Genomic DNA, 16,363 nt, shown 5'->3' on the forward strand with positions numbered 1-16,363 from the left:
AAATATGTATGTTTTGCTTGAACTCGGAATGCTCTCTGGTATCTTAAACAGCCTTGAACACAGTCCTCAAAACAAGTTATTTTCAAGTAATATTTGCACAATTTCAACTTTGCACTCCCGTTATCTCACTTGTTACTGGGGCCAAAGCTTTTAACGGGTTTTTTGTTTTTAAAAAAAAGGACAGCTAAATTAGGTCATGGCTATCTTCTAGATAACTAGTAAACTAAAAGGAAGCTACATGCTGGAAATCTGAAATAAATTTGTGGGAAATACTCAGCAGGTCAAGCAGCAGCTGTGGAGAGGGAAAGAGTTAGCTTTTTTAGGTTAATACTCATTCATTATTTCTGAATGTGTTTCCTATTTTGGAGCTTTAGTGCTATTTTATTTTACTCGAGACAGTCCCAAGTGCTTTACTGTCTGTGCAGTTAGTATGTCGGTTATGCATTTTAGGTGTAACTAGACCAACAGGAGGCCTGGTCCCCCAACGCAACCTGTTCCCCAACGCAATATTGCACCACTAACCCGTAGCCCTCACGGGAGGCATGGTCCCCCAACTCAACCTGCTTCCGAAAGTAAGATTCCAGCATTCCCCTGCCTCCCCCATCACTGGACTTAAAAACAAATCTCCAATTGCACATCCCCAATTGCAATACCAATTCATCCTCCTGTCTTGCCAGGAGCTGGAGTAAGTGTTGTATGATGTCAACATTGTTGCAAAAGTCAGGTGGAGGACTGTGATATCCCATTCAGGTGAAAACTTAGTGGAAGCACAGTGTTCCTGTATTGCAATTTTGTATCGAAGTCGGTTGGAAGCTGGTGCAGCAAGGATTTTAACAGTAAAAATCTTGTTAAAGTTGGCTTTTTTTAAACCTTGAAATATCAATAACGTGAAATATAACATCAAATCTGAAGGAAAATTGATTAGACTGACGACGGGGAAAAGCTGAGTAGGGTTCTGCAAAAATGTTTGCACTATTGTGTACTGTTTTGGCATAGATCAGAGACAGACAGACACACAAGTCGATACTTTTAACAGTATCTATATAGATAGATAGACAGACAGATTATTTTTCTGAGACGGCAAGTATTTATTCCCCAGCTTTAATTGTTCTTTCAACTAATTGTGAGCCATGTTATGATTTGATGTCTTTTAGTTGAAGGTGCATCTGCGTTGTTGATCTGCAGCTTTTAGATCTCCCCACAATGAAAGAGTGATATTTCCAAATCAGGATGATGTAATTTTGAAGAGAACTTGGAACCTTTTTGGCCTTGTCCTCTGGAAGCAGAGTTTGCAAATTTGAAAGGTGCCATCAGAAACGCCTAGATAAATGATTGATTTTTTTAATATACTGCGCACCCTGCAGTTGCATTCAAATGCAAAATAATGTGTCAGGACTATGGAATTATTATCTAATAATTTGTTTAAGAGATTGCTTATAATTTGCACGGCTTAGCATATGTGCAGCTCTATTGGCTATATTGGGACTTCAGATTTAGGTATACCTTATGCTGCACTTGGCATGCTCCATAGTGAGCCAAGTATGGCCACCTAGCTTGATAAATTGCGATCATAACATAATAGAATTTTATGTAACGTAATTCAATTAAATGTGGAACCTTGGTATTGAACTTGGACCCAGCGCATCGATACAATCATAAAGAAAACACATCAACTCCTTTACCTCCTTGTCCTCTGGAAGATTGGGAAGATTCAGTATAATGACATACTCTCTTGAACTTCTATGATTGAGAAAATTTTGACTGGTTGCATCATGGCCTGGTTCGGCAACAACATTGAAATGGACAGCAAAAGCATCATAGTCATAGATAAAAAGAGCATGGAACCGTACAATGCAAGAACCGGCCCTTTGCCCAAGATGTCTATGCCGCACATCGTCCATGTTTGAGTACCTATCTAAAACACCCCTTAAATACCACTATCATATCAGCTTTCACCTAGCATCTTGTAGTGCTTTCCAGTTTAAAAAACTGTAAAGCACTACTATTTAAAAAATCCACTCTTAAAAAAAAAAAAAGAAAAAAAGAACTTACTCCCCCTGAACTCATAGAGTCGCACTGCGTGGAAACAGGCCCTCGGGGCCCAACTTGCCCACGCTGACCAACATGCCCCAGCTACACTCGTCCCACCTGCCTGCACTTGTCCCATAATTGTACCTACCCTATCCATGTACCTGTCCAAATATCTCTTAAACATTGCGATTGTATCTGCCTCATCTACCCACCAGCAGGTCATTCGATATACCCACCACCCTTTTTGTAAAAACAAAAGTTACTCCTCGGGTTTCTATTAAATCTCACCTTAAATCTATGTCCTCTGGTTCTCGATTCCATAACTCTGGTCAAAAGACGTGCATTTAGCCGTTCTATTCCAGACACTGTGTTTATTGCTTTACATTTTCCTTTAAATTTTCCCACTCCAGCTATAAAGTTGTGCAATCTAGTATTTGACATTTTCACTCTGGGATAAAGATTCTGACAGTCTTTTTCCTACTTAACAATGAAAGTTTTAACAAGAGTTAATGTGGAATTCATTCAGATAGATGGAAGAAATGACCATGTTATCATGCATTTCTTCACGTTTACCACACAAATGTATTGGATATGCAAAGCGAATAGGAGACATTGTGCGGTTCTGCTTATCTAGATTAACATTGTTGATTGTGAATCATTGCTTAAGTGCTGCTAGTAAAATGCTTGTAGAATGCTACATTGTCAAGAGAAGCTTCTTCCTGACTAAATCAAGATCTTTTTGTTATCTGCTCATTTGGGCACTAATTATCCCCTTGATCCATTTTGAAGAACAGCAAGTTCTCCCAGTGTCAACATAGTCCCCTCAGTTAATGCTGATATCGTCCACCTCAACTGATGTTTGAGAGTGTTTGGCTGCTTGTCATCGACAATTTGCTTTACCGGTTTTTCAATTTTCAGTTGCTTTGCCAGCCCACTGAAAGATATTGTACAATTTTATGTTTGCTATTCCATTACAAATTCAAATATTTTGCAATGTTTAAAAAAATATTTTATTTTTCACAAAAAAGTTAAACATTAAAATTATCTTTGAACCACAACTACTCAATTTAAAGTGCTCCATAACCTTTTAAAAAACAAACCATATTAATTGTTGGAGGTTTGGAGATGGCTGTCAGAGTAAAATTTTAAATTGGATATTACTAATTGCCATCTAGAAGATGGTGATAAATTCTGCAGAGGTTTTGGAAGATGCCCCACACTGCTTCTGGAGAAGTGAAGCACATGGAGGGAATTTGCAAAATTACTTTCAGGTTGGGAGCTTGCTCTGTTCACAAGCTGCCACAGAATGTGTTTATACTTCAACCATAAATATACATAATTCATCCTTCCAGATACAGACTGTGGTTTTCACTCCCACTCGGGATTGTTTATTTAGTGATTATTTAGGGTTTAATCATTCTGCTTCAACTTTCTGGGACCTTCAAAACTTAAACATTGGTCCCAAACAATTTAACTTGACTGAAGACAACACGTGGTTGCTATTCTGTGAAATAGACTCTGGCCTCTTGACCAACAGACTTGGTGTCAGGAGAAAGCTTTCCTTCTTGAACTTTTACATTCGTCTTGTATAAGTAGTTCTGCTGTAAGCTGGTTCCATGTTGCGAATTGGACCTAATGCGATTGATGAATCCAGCAACGTTATTTCTATTGCATGGCCTGAATTGTTTATAATGCGATTTCAATCAGGAACTGGAAAGCTACTTAGAAGTTACTTTGGAAATTGATAAGCAGATTAAAGTTGTCTTGTGGGGGCAAAAAAAACAGTTTATAAGGGTAGAAAACTCTTTTCATGTAATTTCCCCCCAGTGATCAGACACCATTGCCTCTTAAGATTGCAGTCTACCTGTTCCATGGCAGGTCTTCATTGAAATTGGCAAGCAATTGCTTTTATTAGCTTGTGCAGTGGTACTCCATTACGCAGTGTAGCAGTGACCAAAATAAAGTATTAAAAAAACTTTTTTTCAATCCTAGAGGGGACCTTTATTGCCAGTCTGAAAATTGCTCACCCCAACTCCCTTTTTCCCATTAACACAATAATTTTGAAGTGCAATTTTTTAATTACACAAAATTTCGAAGGAAAGCAACTATCATAATTTAGTAGAACTACCTGTACCAAGCACTGCAAGATAAGGAGCTGATCCGTATCTTTTGCAGTTAAAACCCAGTTATTAAAGCGTAGAAATAACCTCCAATACCTCTTCTATACAAAATTTATGGTCTTTTTTGGCATGAACGTTGGAGCTGTAAATCAAAACAGAATTAATTCCACTGTTTATTACGTTGCACTGTTAATGTGTGTAAGCATGCAGTTACTCCCAAGCAATTGCATTAAATTTGTTTATCATGCCTTCAGTTATAAACCACAGGGTACAGTATAATACAGGGTACAGTATAATGGGCACTTAACTATTAATTACCCTGAGTGACTGAATGTTGAACCTACAATCAGTGCAATAATGTAAACTTCATGCAGATTGAGCTGAAAATCAATCAAATTGAATTGATACTTCATTAATTTATGGTCACTAGAAATCATCCACATTCATTTCTACACCCCCTACACCCATAGGGAAATTGTGTCTTTTGTGCAGCATTATACAGCAAACAGGTTTTATTTGTCTTGTTGCTTTCCGGGGGCTCACTGAGAGGAAGAAATGAATGAGAAACGATGGGAGAAACTTAACTGAATGACATTTATTTTGTTGGACCGTGACTGATGTGTTGTTCTATAAATCTACCCTTTTGTTCGCATCTCCTAATACTGTGGATTAATAATAGACTATCCACTTCAATAAATTCTTGACCATGCATCAATAGTTGTTTGCAGCTGTGTTCAAAATTTTACCTCCTTTTAAACATATTTCTTAACTGCATTCGCTCTTGAAAAGATGACAAATATTTATGTTATATCCTTCCGTGTCCGAGACTCCAAATAGTTTCTCCTAATCTCCTCTATCAGTTCCATTTCATAGCTGGAGGAATAACCTTTTAAAACTGAAGAAATGTGTCCTAATTTGTGAAATCTCACCTTGTAACTGAATTCTTAGAGACTGATTCTGGCATATCTGCTATACCTGAACTAACAGGATTTTAACTATAAATCCCATCCAGTAGATACAGTGATGTGTGACAATTGCAATCATCTGGGTCAAATCGGCCAGCTCTGGATAAACTAGAGATAATTTGGACTTTCTGTGCATTTAAGACTCAGAACTACACCTGCAGAGTGTTGTCATTTAATTGCAATATCAAGCCGCATGACTCCTAACCTGAGATTCTGTTAGATGACAGGCCTAATGTGAGTTTTTTTATTAAACTATATTTTCAGAAAAAGTGAAGATCTGTAGCTGGTTAAAAGTTAGTGGTTAATGCCAAAATGCCTGAAAGCTTTTTTGACGGGTCAAATTCTGCATTGAAATTGCAATAGTTGATTGTGATGTGGTTCATTTTCTGACCAGTTTAGTTTAGAGATACAGCTCGGAAACAGGCCCTTCGACACACCGGGTCCGCGCCGACCAGCAATCCCCGCATATTAACACTATCCTACACACTAAGGACAATTTTTACATTTACCAAGCCAATTAACCTACGTCTTTGGAGTGTGGGAGGAAACCGAAGATCTTGGCGAAAACCCACGCATGTCACGGGTTGAATGTACAAACTCCGTACAGACAGCACCCGTAGTCGGGATTAACTCTGGTCAATCAAAAGGCAGCAACTCTACCACTGCGCCACCGTGACTGTTCTCCTCCCTTCCCACTGACTAGTGGTGAAATATTTTGCCAAAAGGCAAATAAACAAGAAAATCTACATTTTCCCAAAACACACTGGAATGTGTTTGTAAATGTATGCTCTCTTAAAATAAAGATTTTGACAATATTTTCTCATTGTAGAAGTGTTAGTAAGGAAGATTGGATGTTTGTGTCAGTGGAATTTCACTAGGGTGTGGTTGGATGATATTTTGCATGTCTGCTATGTTTGTTATTTGAACTGTAATTAACAAGGTGAAACATTTCATTCTTCCATACTTGTCTGATGGAGCATTTTTCCCTATGCAACTATTGGGTTATGTACATGGGTATCACAAAGAAGGATTGCATTTTTTTTTTGCTGATGTGACAGAGTTGTGATCAACTTTGAAACTATGCTGAAGATGTTACCAGTTGCTTTGCGGGTCCGGAGAACAATTGATAGATGCACAACTTAAACCAGATGTCTAGTTGTACATGAGACACTGTATGAGGAGAGGTTATGCGTGAGATGTTATTCCATGGGTAGGGTTGGAATACCTGAGACGTGGACTTGCAAGGTGCAGCAAAGAAATTACTGTTATTCAGAGATCAACTCCATGATTCCATGCTTCGCAACCAGTGTAGATTATGAGCATAATATTGGATGGTAAGAAATGTGAAGAGCCATGTGTTTATTGCTGTCCAGTGTGCCTTTGCTGGTTTATGCCTAATCTTACTGTCCCGATAATCCTTTTAATTGCTCTATCTTGCTTGGTTTCAAATAACTGTGCAAATTTCTCTTCCTTAATGCTTTCTATCGCAAAGCATTTGAGTACCAGGATTTTCATAGAGGTGATGATGGAAGGATGATGCATTTCCATTTGAGGATGAAATATGTATGTTCAACCAATTCTGCCCATGCGACATAGCATACTCGTCAATTCAATGATTCGATCGGCGTCTTTGGGACTTGAAAATTTTACACCAGGGACACATTTCCCCCATGTCACTTCTTTAAACAACTCGAATGTATAGCATCAGAGATAACTGATTCTTGGAAATTACTGAAACTGATACAAGAATATTGCCTACTTTTGAATCATTTTATAAGATATTTAACATTTTCCCAGTCACTGAGCTGCCAGATAGGGTTTGTAGGGCAGCATTCAAGTGGCATATGTCCCAGATAGAACAATGAAATTCTTACTTGCTGCAGCACAACAGAATATGTAAATATAGTACACTGTAAACAATATGATAAACAAGAGAAAAAAAGAAAGGAAAAAAAGTACAGTACACACACGCGCACACACACACACACACACACACGAGATGGAGATATATATATATATATATATATATACACTTAAAACTAACAATAGTCTATTGTAGTTCAGAACTTATTTGAGGTTTTAGTGTTTAATAACCTGATTGCTGTAGGGAAAAAGCTGTTCCTGAACCTGGATGTTACACTCCTGTACCTTCTTCCCGATGTAATGACAGGATGGCGTATGCTGGCTGCTTTTTTGAGGCATAACTTTTGACAGAGCTGAGTGGGTATTCAGGCTACTGGTGCCTAGCTGTTCACAGCCAAGCAAGGATGTCAAAACGTAGACCTGAGTGTATATCTTTTCTGTTCACAGCCGCAAGGGATAGGCGAGCCTAGTGTCTACCATGCGGTGATTGTAATCTTTTTGGAGTTCTTTGCGTGGGGATTGTTGACAACTCCTATGTTAACTGTGAGTATAATTTGCACTTTTGCATTTTATTGAAATGGTGCCCAGCCATCCATCACATGTAAACAAAGTAGTATACATGAGATAACCTCTACATCGGGCACTGGTTTCTCAGCTATGCAATTGGTGTACCATTGATCGCTGTGCTGTTACACTTGGAAAGTTCCTAACCAACCAGCTCGTAGTCCCTACACAAGTTCTCCAAGGAAGGATGAAGTTTACGTAAGTACTGATGAGAATGTTGGTTCCACAGAACTGCACATTGCACAAAACTCCAAGGATGAAACATCGGCAGCAAAACCCACATCTAATGTCAATTATGCATGTCTAAAATCATGAAATCATTACCAGTGAATTATTGGGGATGTGATTTAATTCCAACAAAGAATTTACATTAGTTTGTAGAATATAAATTAACTTTAAACGGAAGTCCTGCTGGCTATGTTTAGACAAAACTGATTAAAGAAAATCCCAAGGCTTTTTATACCTACATTAAAAAATAAGAGGGTAATCAGTGAGAAGGTAGGACTGACTGCTCAAGATAAAGGAGGGAATTTATGATTGGAGGCAGGGAATGTAGGTGAGGAAACTAAATTTGTATGTGATTTCACCAGAGGATAAAAATGGACATCAAGATCAGTGAGGAGAATACGAGGTCTGTTTGAAATTGAGGAGGTGGTGTTGGGCTCTTGAAGAACATTACAATGGATTTATCCCTAGAGCCTGATGGGATCCCTCCCAGTTTATAGAGAGAGAGAGAAAAGAGGAGATTAAGGCAGCTTTGAAAATCCTTGAGTTTCCTCTACCCACAGGCGAAGACTAGCTAATGTTGTTCCTTTGTTTAAGAATGGAAGTGTATGGAATCTCAGGAGTTATTGGCAGGTGAGCTTTGTATTGGTGGTAGGGAAGCTATTGGAGAGGTTTCTTCAGGATAGGATTTACTCTCATTTGGAAGATAATTAGTTCATTAGGGACAGTCAGTGTGGCTTTGTGTATGGCAGGTCATGTGTTGCTGACAATCAAGTTTTTTGAGGTGGTGATGAAGGTGATTAATGAGGGGAGGGAGATGGATATTGTCGGCATGGACTTTAGTAAGGCATTTGATAAAGTTCCCCATGGTGGACTTATCCAGAAGATTTAGATGCATGTGATTAACTGTGACCTGGTCTTATGGATTGATAACTGATTTACTGTTGGAAGTCAGAGGGTTCAGAGGAAGAATAATATTCAGTTTGGAGCTGTATGACCAGTGGAGTTCTGCAGGTATCTGTGCTCTGCGTTCTGTTATTTCTGATTTATATAATGACTTGGACAAAATGCAGATGGGGTTGGTTAGTAAGTTTGTAGATGACACCAGGGTTGCTCTGGTCATGAACTATGAGGAAGGCTGTTGAAGTATACAGGGTGCAAGTCCATAACTCTCTGTAAGTGGCAACACAAGTAGATAAAGTGGTAAAGAAGGCATATTTACATGTTTACCCTAATTGCCTGGGGCATTGAATATGTCAGAAAATCATGGTGCAGCTTTATAGGACTTTATTAGTAGATTGCATTTTGAGTATTGCATACATTTTGGTCATACAGGAAATGATGTGGAGGCTTTGGAAAAGATGCAGAGGAGCTTCACTAAAAGGATTCCTGGATTAAGGGGTATTAGAGGGGTTAGACAGACTTGGATTGCTTTCTTTGGAATGCTGGACGTTGTGGAGAGACCCGATAGAAGTATATAAAATGAAGGGAGGCCTAGGCCAGATAGACAGTCGGAACCTTTTTCCCAGGATGAAAATATAAAATACTACTCATACCTTAAAGGTGAAAGGGGCAAAGTTATTTTTTGCACAGAGGTGCCTGGAACACACTGTGGAGGCATATACGATAATGGCATTTAACTGACATTTTATAGGCGCATGGAATGGAAGGATAGGGATTATGTGTAGGTAGGTAAGAGATGATGTTCCTTTACTCCAGAGATGCTGCCTGACCCGCTGAGTTAATCCAGTGGTTTGTGTTTTATCTTTGGTGTCGACCAGCATCTGCAGTTCCTTCCTCCAGAGTTGGTCCCTTGTTGAGCACATGTTCAGCAGAGACATTGTGGGCTGAAGGACCTGCTCTGCGCTGTCGTGTTCTGTTTGGTGTTCTCAATTGGTCCAGTACATGCTGGGTTTTCCAATTCTTTCAGTACTGTGTTACACCCCTATGTACCAAGTTGTAATTTAAGATCTTCCCACTTACCATTGCTGCCACCTCTGCTTAAAGTATGAGTTCAGGGTGCAGTAGCAGCCCGTTGTGTTGTATTTTCACTAACACCCACCCCCATCCATCTATCATTAATCTTTGACAAAGTATCTAACTGTGCTTCCACATAGACAAAATGGGTAAATATTTGTCAATGGATATGAGAAGAGAAGAGGCTGTAAAGTCACATTGCAGCAGTTTTTCTAATCATCGATCTTCCTTGTGCCTGTTTTTCCCTCTTCTTTCCCTCGATTTAAAAAAACCCAATAGCTGTGAATTTCTGATTTGTTTCCCTGTCCACAAATGCTGGTTGACTAAATATTTCCAGTATTCAGTCGCTGTCTTGTTTGTTGTTTTCACTACCATGTGTAGACTTTGTAGAATCTGTTCAACCATTGATCTGTCAATTGAATCCTGGGTGATGGCAATTAGCTCCTATTTCTATAATGTATTGGATTCCATCCACCAAAGTATATTATCCTCCTTGTCAATCTGACGGTCATTATTAGCAGTGCTGCTGGCTGCATAAGGTCATTGCTTTGCTGGATTGGCACCAGCAATTATCTCTGCCCGTGAGCAAGGAGTCCTCAATTGACAGCTAATTTTGTAACCCTACATTATAATTGCAATGTATAACATCTAGTTTTTCCTTAGGTTTTGCATCAGACATTTCCTCAGCATACATTTCTAATGAATGGACTTATTCATGGGGTGAAGGTAAGAAAAAACAATCGCTTAGTTTGACAGAGAAGCAAAGTATGCTTTGTTTTGATTGACCCTGTTTTTCTGTGAGCCTGTACCTTGGAATTCTGAAACTATTCCAATTGGCAACTCTATAAAGAAGCAACACAACAAATCAGAGATTACAGCTTTAATAGGAACCCGAGGGGTAACTTTAATAGAAGGGGTGAGGTGGGTGTATAGAACGAGTTGCCGAAGCAAGTAGTTGAGACAGGTACTATTGCAATATTTAATAAACATCTAGGTAGGTGCATGGATAGGATAGGTTTAGAGGGATATGGACCAAACGCAGGCAGGTGGGATAAATTTAGATGGGACATGTTTGATCGGTCTGGGCAAGTTGGGCCAAAGGGCTTGTTTCCACACTGTATAACTATGTCTATGACAACAAATATTGGAAGGCCACTATAAATTTCTGTGTGTGGCAAGAGAGCCAGCTTAATATCTATTTCAGAGGGTGTGTCTCCTACTGTACCATTCCAGCCATTTGATTTGGTTTATTTGGGCGGTAATCTGTCTGTAACAAGTTTATTTCAATTGTCAGTTGGTCTGCTGTGTACTTCCAGCGTTGTTTTAATTTAAAATTTCAATGCTGAGTATTTTTTATACCAGTTTATTCCAAAGTTGTCACTGTGCGTGTGCTTCTGCGTTGTTTTGTCTGGCAAAGCTATTGTGTGTGTGTGCATGTTTTCTGTGAATGAGCATGGAGTTTTGATGTGTCTGACAAAGCTGCTATGTGAATATATTGTGTGAAATATAACACATTTTAATTTCAGACAGGCCCACTATTTCTGGGTGTGTGTATAGTTTGTTAAAGGCGCTGCGTGCCTGTATTCTGTACCTGAATATTTTGCCTTGTGTGTATTTGTTCAGTGCTTGTGAGCATTTTCTTTTGTCTGGCAAACTTGCTGCTTGCGTGTTTTGGTTTTGCAGATACAACCATTCTGCGTATGCGTTTTAGACAGTTAGATGAAGTTGCTGCAAGTGTGTGTTCTGTGCCTACATGCCTTGCCTCACCTGGCAAAGGCACTGCGCATATGTTGTATCCATGCATGTTTTGGTTAATTTGGTAAATTCATTGCCTATGTGTGGTTCTGTGCGTGTTTGTTTGATTTGATTTTGTGATCATATGTTCTCTATTTACAAATGTGTTTTGATTTCTAATGCCTTGTTTTGATCTGTAGGGAATATTATCATTTCTCAGCGCTCCTCTCATTGGAGCATTGTCGGATGTTTGGGGCCGGAAATCCTTTCTTCTCTTAACTGTGTTCTTCACCTGTGCCCCAATTCCTCTCATGCGAATAAGCCCCTGGTGAGTGTTTCCAAGTTGCTGCATCATACCTCTTATTGTTACATTGTCCGTCTGATATTTTAGCAGATTATGGAGTTATAATGACATAAATTGTATGACGATTCCAAATCTTAATTCAGGCGTGCAAAACTTGTGAATATTTACCCTGCGCTCAAAACTATTGTATCGGGGAGTGTTGAGGTGCAGAGGTCTTTGAAGTAAGTTCCTATCCCACCTTAACCCACCAGAGGTGTGGTTTCCTGGTTCGCCATTATCGCAAGATGTTTCCGTATAGTAGCAGCTGAAATTGAAGATATTGTCTGGATATTGGACCCAGAAAAAAACTTCCAGGTTGACTTAATTGAAGTTTTAACCACTGTTAATGGAATTGTCAAATTAAGTTGGATAAAGTTGATCATAGTCTCAACCGTCTATCTATAGTCGCTGCTAATGTCATGTAGCAGTGGCCTGAAGGAGCATAGCACGACTCGTGTAATTCCAAGTTTTTTTTTAGTTGTAAATATACAATATACCACTTCTTCTTCTTATCGAGTCCACACACAGGATTAGAAGTTGTTCAGCCAGAGCTGAACACACCTTTCGGCATCTGCATACAATGGTGTCTGTCTTGTCGCTTCTTGTGCTTCTTGTGCGTGGTGGTGGAAAGATTGGTGGAAACAGGGCCGCGACGTGAACGCTCTTTCCTTGACCCCAATATACCACTGATTTGAGTACAGCTAATTGTTGAAATACCTTTTTATTTGGGTTTATGTTTAGAGCTCCAGTATTAATTGGATTAGATTTGTATTTGTGCTGTTCTCTGCAGGTGGTACTTTGCAGTGATATCCATGTCTGGAGTATTTGCAGTCACGTTTTCAGTGATATTTGCCTACGTAGCCGATATAACTCAGGAGCATGAGAGGAGCACAGCATATGGACTTGTAAGTTACACAACAATAGCTTCCAAATAAAATGATCTCTTGTTCCTTTGTGGGGCCTTGACCGGTTTCTTTAACACTAGCGCTCCTTGACTAATTATTTTATTGAAGATTGAACTCTTCTTCAGCAGTGGTATCACTTGTACCGTAATACAAGGACACATTCTGCTACTGGCCTTCTAACTTACAAAGTTTTGTATATAAAGAATCCTGAAGGAAGAAAGAAAGTGGTAGACTTTAGAGAGTTTATGCGACCTCAATGGTATGGAAAGTGCAGGAAAATATAAAGTAGCAGCAGGGTATTTAGAAAATAAAGATGGTTCTGTGTAGAATCAACATGGAAAGAGCAATCGTATATGATTAATCTGAAAAAGTTAAGTTCCAAGTTAAATTACCAGATTAGGTCAGGGTCAACCAGTTGATATGGTGTATTTGTATTTTAAGATGGTATTTTGATTAAATGCTATATGGTTATTCTGATATTTAAAAACACAGGAAAACTTTCCTGCACTTTATGGAGATGGGTGGTTTTGACTAATGTACTGGCTTGCCTCACAGAATAGTGCTCGGCTGTTCTCAATCTACATGAATTATTTGGATGAGTATCGAGTGTAAATAATGCATGTTTGCTTATGAAATAAAACTGGGTGCCTGTCAGGATTAATAATTATGATTAAGATAAGGCTTTAGGGAAATTGTTGATGAGCTCAGTGAGTTGACGGGCGTGGCAAGTTTATATTGAAAAATGAGGCCATCTATATTGTAGAGAAGTAGAAAGTTGGAGTATTTTAAACTTGGCATTTGAAGGGTGTTGATGTTAATGGAGGTCTGGATGTCTGAATTGCACTGTTAATATGCATACAAAAAGTATTAAGAAACCACATTGCATGTTGTCTTCTATTGGGAGATGGTTTCACTGATAATCAAGTTTTTATATTATATAGGGCCCCATTAAACCTATCTAAAGAAAGATGTACCTGAAATAGAAGTGCAACTAAGGTTCATCAAATTGATTTCTGGTTTGAAGCTGTGAAGTAGATGAGAACATTAAGCCGCTGGACTTGTACCTCAGGAGCTTGGAAGGGTGAAAGGTGATCTGAATGAAAAATATGAAACTGATAACTGAGGCTTGACTAGGTAAAAGCAAGGATGATGATACCTTTAGTGGGGCTGTCCAGAGCCAGGTTTAAGTCTTAAAATAGGGGCTCAGCCAGTTGGAGTAGATGATGATGGTTTTTCTCATCTGGAGGGTAGTGAAGCTTTAGAATTCTTCAACTGTGAGAGCTGGAAAGGCTGATTTGCTGAAACATTCATTGTTAACATTGGATGATAAGGGAATCAAGATTGAAACTAGTGAAGAAAAAATTGTCATTGCTTTACTGAATGGTGAAGCAGACATGAGGGGATGAATAGTTTAGAGACACAGCATTATAAGAGGCCCTTAGGCCCACCAAATCCACACTGACCATTGATCACGTGTTCACGCTAGTTCTATTATATCCTATCTTCTCAACCATTTCATACACTAGGGGCAGTTTAATTTATAGAGGCTAAATATCTACAATGCCACAAGTCTTTGTGATGTGAGGAAACTGGAGTAAATGGGAGAATCCCCCCCCCCCCCCACTGAGATCATAGGGTAAATGTGCAAACTCCGCATAGACAGCATGCAATGTCAGATTGAACCTGGATCTCCGGTGCTGTGAGGCAGCAGCTCTACCAGCTGCGCCACTGTGCCGCCCTCGATTTGTTCCTTCTATTTCTATTTCTTGTGTAAAGCAGACGAACCTTTGTTCTCCCGACTGCAGGTATCTGCAACATTTGCAGCTAGTCTTGTGACCAGCCCAGCTATTGGAGCTTACCTGTCCAGGGCATATGGCGATAACTTGGTGATAGTTCTTGCCACTGCCATTGCCCTGCTGGACATCTGCTTCATTCTCGTGGCTGTGCCAGAATCGTTACCAGAGAAGATGAGACCTGCTTCTTGGGGTGCGCCAATTTCATGGGAACAAGCAGACCCTTTTGCAGTAAGTATTTGAATTCATTCCTGGCCCATCCAAATGCATTGTTTCTTAACAATTCCTACTCCTTTCCATTTTGCATGCATGAATTAAGCTCATATCTTCACTAACTGAATTCAAGGACACATGCAACTTGTTGCCTCTGTAAAATAATTCTGGGTGTGCTTGTCTTAATTCCCAAAAAAAAGATTCTGGTCAAGCCGTTTGACATTGGGAGCTTGTTTGGCCTCTTGACATTCCATTAGGTGCATCTGCAGATGATATTGATTCATCCTGTGCATTTTGTTAAAGGTGATTTTGAAAAATATGCACATGTCAGGTTGAGGGGAACAAGGAAGAAGTGTAAAAGATGCTAATTAAATGCCGTTAATATCTGTAACCTGCCAATGATTTTGTATTTCATGTTAAGGTGTTCTTTGTCTTAATTTGTCAATTGAATTGAATTGTATTCTCCCTTCTCATTCTGTTGCAGTCTCTGAAGAAAGTGGGTCAGGATTCAACAGTTTTGTTGATCTGTATTACTGTATTTCTATCGTATCTGCCTGAAGCAGGCCAGTATTCCAGTTTCTTTCTTTATCTCAGACAGGTAAGATGGTGCTATAAAATTAAAAAGGGTTTTGAGATTCTTTAACAGTAACTCGGTGCACTTAGTTTTATTTGCTCCTTCCTAGTCTCACTGAATCTGTAACCCAATGTCCCATTTCCCAGGGCACTGCCAAAGGACAGTATGTTCTTTTTATCCCCACCTATTTTTCCTTCTGGGTGAAATATGCGGCTGCCACATCCATTTCACAGATAATGTGATTATGCAAATAAATTGAGATGCAAAGACTGAGTGGCACATGTGCCATGGGTTTTAATAGTCTTTCATCAATTGAAACCTGTTGGTAAACATGCTTTAGGCATGTCTACTCATGACCAAAACACACATTGGTCATGAGTCGAACATACTGAAATTACTCCACTAACCAACTGAAATGGTGTCAGTATTAGAGCTGGGTTGGAACTAACAATAGTCACAAGTTCTCCGTTTTGTATTTCAGCAGGGCTTTATTACTGTTTTTGGTCATATTTGCTGTCAATCTGTTAACTTGCCACTCGGAATAATAAAACCATCTTGTATTGCCTCGCAATCCGTTAATCATGTATTGTCGTACTGCTTACTGGATATCACGTGACAACAGCTTTGCGTGACAATAAACTAAACTGAAACTAATCTTTTTCAAAATATATTACAAGAAATTAGAGATAAATTTGGAACATATTGGAAATAATCACTAAGTCAAACTTTAACCATGGAGAGAAACAGAAGTAGTATTTCAGCTTGTTGACCTTTCCTTCAGGGGACACATGAGAGAATTGTGTGCATTGAATTTGAAGAAATATTTACAAAATGTGTCCTCAACAATATATTTAATGATTGTTTTGTAAAATGTACTATCAGTGTTTAGTCTTGCTAGTTTTGCTGTGTATTGAACCTGTACTGCAATTATCACTGGCGTGTGCACTGTTTCCAGTCAATTTAACTCTGGTCTTTTTTAAATTGCATTAGCATACCTACAAGCTAATAGCTTCACTAAAGTAAAGGTTTGAGAATCGAGTCTTACAGCTTCAAATC

At 39.0% G+C, this 16,363-nt stretch overlaps 1 protein-coding gene across 1 annotated transcript in view; it reads left to right on the forward strand.

The window, feature by feature from the left end:
- The window catches only part of mfsd14a2 (major facilitator superfamily domain containing 14A2), a 33,278-nt gene that overhangs the window by 6,695 nt on the left and 10,220 nt on the right, over nucleotides 1-16,363 (forward strand). The window contains exons 2-7 of the mRNA XM_055658422.1: nucleotides 7,427-7,522; nucleotides 10,409-10,471; nucleotides 11,680-11,807; nucleotides 12,613-12,727; nucleotides 14,533-14,751; nucleotides 15,218-15,331. Of these exons, the coding sequence (XP_055514397.1) occupies nucleotides 7,427-7,522; nucleotides 10,409-10,471; nucleotides 11,680-11,807; nucleotides 12,613-12,727; nucleotides 14,533-14,751; nucleotides 15,218-15,331 (735 nt within the window). The remainder of the gene's footprint in view (nucleotides 1-7,426; nucleotides 7,523-10,408; nucleotides 10,472-11,679; nucleotides 11,808-12,612; nucleotides 12,728-14,532; nucleotides 14,752-15,217; nucleotides 15,332-16,363) is intronic.

Source organism: Leucoraja erinacea, chromosome 29 (assembly GCF_028641065.1).
Source record: "Leucoraja erinacea ecotype New England chromosome 29, Leri_hhj_1, whole genome shotgun sequence".
In the NCBI taxonomy this organism is placed as follows: domain Eukaryota; kingdom Metazoa; phylum Chordata; class Chondrichthyes; order Rajiformes; family Rajidae; genus Leucoraja; species Leucoraja erinaceus.